General features: G+C 65.9%; 1 protein-coding gene across 1 annotated transcript; it reads right to left on the minus strand.

The window, feature by feature from the left end:
• Window positions 1-96: 96 nt before the first annotated feature.
• LOC116548227 (mas-related G-protein coupled receptor member G-like) lies at window positions 97-1658 on the minus strand. The gene has a single exon (XM_032273799.1). The coding sequence runs from the start codon at window positions 1628-1630 to the stop codon at window positions 764-766; it is 867 nt and encodes a 288-aa protein (XP_032129690.1). The 5' UTR covers window positions 1631-1658; the 3' UTR covers window positions 97-763.
• Window positions 1659-2914: the final 1256 nt, after the last annotated feature.

Raw genomic sequence — 2914 nt, forward strand, 5'->3', positions numbered from 1 at the left:
TGCTAGTCCCGGGTGGAGAGCGGATGGCCCTGGGGGCGCAGGAGAGGTCCAGTGGGGCAGGTGTGGGAGGGGAGAGGAGGGGACGGGAGGGGACGATGGAGGCACCTGGCCCGCCGGCCCACGGGGCTGGGTCTGTTCTGCGCAGAAGCAGCACCACCTGGCGGCCTCTGCTGGTGACATCGGGCACCTGCAAGTCCTGGGCCTCGGAGAGGGAGACAGAGCCTTGGGTGTAGCCCACGTGGGGTGGGCAGGACAATGATGGCTGAGGGGGGTGGAGAGCAAGGAGCAGTTCCCCCCCACACACTGTGCAGTGGGAGAATCAGAGCCTCAGCCAGCAGGCGGCATGGAGGGCGGCAGGAGCCTGGAGGCCTGGGTTCCCATCCAGCAGCCCCCCATCATGGGCTGGGGGCTGGCTCTGCTTTACTTCAGTTTTCTCTGTGTGACTCAGGTGCAGCAGGGTGGGAGGGGCTGGGTGAGGGGGCCTGGGCGGGGCCTGGGGGGCGTGGTGCCTGTCCTTGCCCCTGTTCAGGAGGCTTCTCCTTTCTCCCACCTGGCCCAACCTCCCTCCAGCTCCGGTTCCCTGCGTCCCTTACCCTCAGCACGCCTGGCTGGGGGGTGGTCAGGACCAAGTCTCCCCAGCTGTGTCCAGCCCTTAGGTGCTCAGGGTAAGAGCTAGGTTGTGGGCGGGGCTCCTCCCGGCCCTGGAAGCGTCTGGGCAAGGGTGGGCGTCTCCTGGCAGGCCTTGTGGGCAGGGCAAGCCCACCTATAAGCGGCCCATAGGCAGCACTATCCCAGTGCCCTGCCCAGTGCCCTCCTCCAGGGCCCTCCGCAACACCACCCGCAGCGGGTCCCGCTTCCCGGGCTTCCGGCCTGATGTCAAGTAGATGAGGGGCTTGGAGCTGCTGTTGACGCAGGCCAGCAGCATGGCCAGCGGGGAGAAGATGGGCAGCAGGAAGTTCAGCAGGGGCCGCAGGCTCCAGTAGAGGACCAAGGGCAGTCCACAGAAGAAGAGCAGGAGCAGCATGCCCAGGACGATGCCGTAGAACCTGGGCCGAGGGCGCGTGGAGCAGCAGGCCACCCAGACAAAGAGGACCACGCCGGCCACACAGGCCACGAAAGCCAGCAGCAGGAGCCAGGCCACGCTGGCCACGTGGTAGTGCAGGCAGACCAGGGGGCGCACGCTGGTGCGTAGCAGGCCACAGGTGTTGGCAGGCAGCAGCACGGCTGGCAGGCTTAGGGCCCATGCCAGGGCACAGAGGACAGCTGAGGCATGTCTGGGCCAGCGGCCCTGGTAGCAGGCAGGGAAGAGGTCAGAGAGGCAGCGCTCCACGCTGAAGGCCGCCAGCAACCAGAGCCCCACCACGAACCACAGGAAGGTGAGCACGAAGTAGAGCGTGTCCTGGATGCCCAGGGCAGCCTGGGCCACGGAGAAGCCCACATGGCAGGAGAGGAACAGGAAATCCGAGGCGGCCATGTGCAGCAGGTAGACAGAGAAGGGCCCCTTCTTGATGTGGAGGCCGAGGTTCCAGAGCACCAGCCCATTACCGACCACCCCCTCGAGAGCCACAATCAGCGTCAGGTAGAAGAGCACGCTGTCCACGGTTCTCCAGACGCTGAACAGCCCGAACATCCTAGCCGGCTCAGAGGGCACTGGTGAGGGACCTGTGAGACAGAGACAGATGTGGTCCTCAGGCGTCTTTTGTGCGCCTGCTGGGGGTGCAGGGAGCGGCATCTGTGGCCCTGAAGGTGCCCACCTGGTGCAAGCCCGGACCACCCTTCCCCGCGGCGGGACCTCAGCCAGGGCTCAGCCCTCTGCACGTCAGGTCAGGCGTGCCTAATGCCTCCCCATGACTTCGGGCAGGCCCTGGGCTCCTGGAGGGTGCACTAAGGTACTCAAAAGACATCCACGTCCCTCCGTGGATGTGGTGAGGGCGATGCTGCACCCTCCACCGTGTGCCAGACAAGGCTCTGCAGACAGAGGGGCCTGCGTGGGGAACCCACCGGTGGGGCCTCCTCCTCCCACAGAGGCGGGAGCTTCTCCACGGTGGACCCTCAAGGGGCTCCCACCAGTGGGCCTAGCCCGGCCTCCTATGGAAGTCCACTTCCCCAGAGGGCCTCTGGAGGTGTCCAGGGAAGTAAGTGCCCAAAGGCAGAGGCTTCAGGTGGCCTGAGGAGCGAAGACGGCGTGTGGGGGTGTGAGGAGTTGGAGGGAGCCCCCAGCCTCCCTGCCCTCTCCCGGCCTGGGTAGAGGCTGAATCCTGGGTTCACGCTGCTGGCGGTGCATGCCGGAGGCTGCTCTGAAGCCTTGAACCAAGGCAGGGGCTTTGGTGGCGGTGGCAGGGCCCTGGGGCCTCTCCGGGAGCCGCCGACACAGGGGAGGGGCGGGTACAAGTGGCCACTTGCAAGGAGCAAGGCCGAGTGTCCCCGAGGATGTTCTCGGGGCGGAGAGAGAGTAGCTGCCAGAAGCTTCGGTGGAGCAGCTGAGGGTCTCCAAGCAGTCCCTCCCCTCCAGCCGGCCCCTCCCCCAGGACCCACGCGGGTCCTGTTCTTAGTTCCAGGACACATGTCAGGACCCAGGCTCTACAGTGAGGGCGTCAGGGGTGACAGACACGGGAGAGAGAAAGGAGACTGAGAGAGAGAGAGACAGAGACAGAGACAGAGAGATGTAGACAGAGACATGGAGAGACAGGGACACAGAGACAGGAAGAGAGACACAGAGGGACAGAGAAGAGACAGGCAGCTGAGCCCCGAATACACACCTGCAGCCCCTCACAGCACCTCGGCCTGGCTGTGTTCCCACCTGTTCGCTGACCCAGGTCCTGCCCTCCTTCAGGGCTCTGCCCCTTCTCAGGGGCCGGCACCCTCTGCAGCCCCTCCGTCCCCACAGCCCCGCCTCATGCCCGAGCCTCCCCCC

Source organism: Sapajus apella, unplaced genomic scaffold, assembly GCF_009761245.1.
Source record: "Sapajus apella isolate SASKATOON/1434 unplaced genomic scaffold, GSC_monkey_1.0 scaffold8279, whole genome shotgun sequence".
NCBI lineage: Eukaryota > Metazoa > Chordata > Mammalia > Primates > Cebidae > Sapajus > Sapajus apella.

Coding starts and splice junctions, on each gene's coding strand:
- LOC116548227 (XM_032273799.1), bottom strand. CDS start 1,630: ATGTTCGGGCTGTTCAGCGTCTGGAGAACCGTGGACAGCGTGCTCTTC.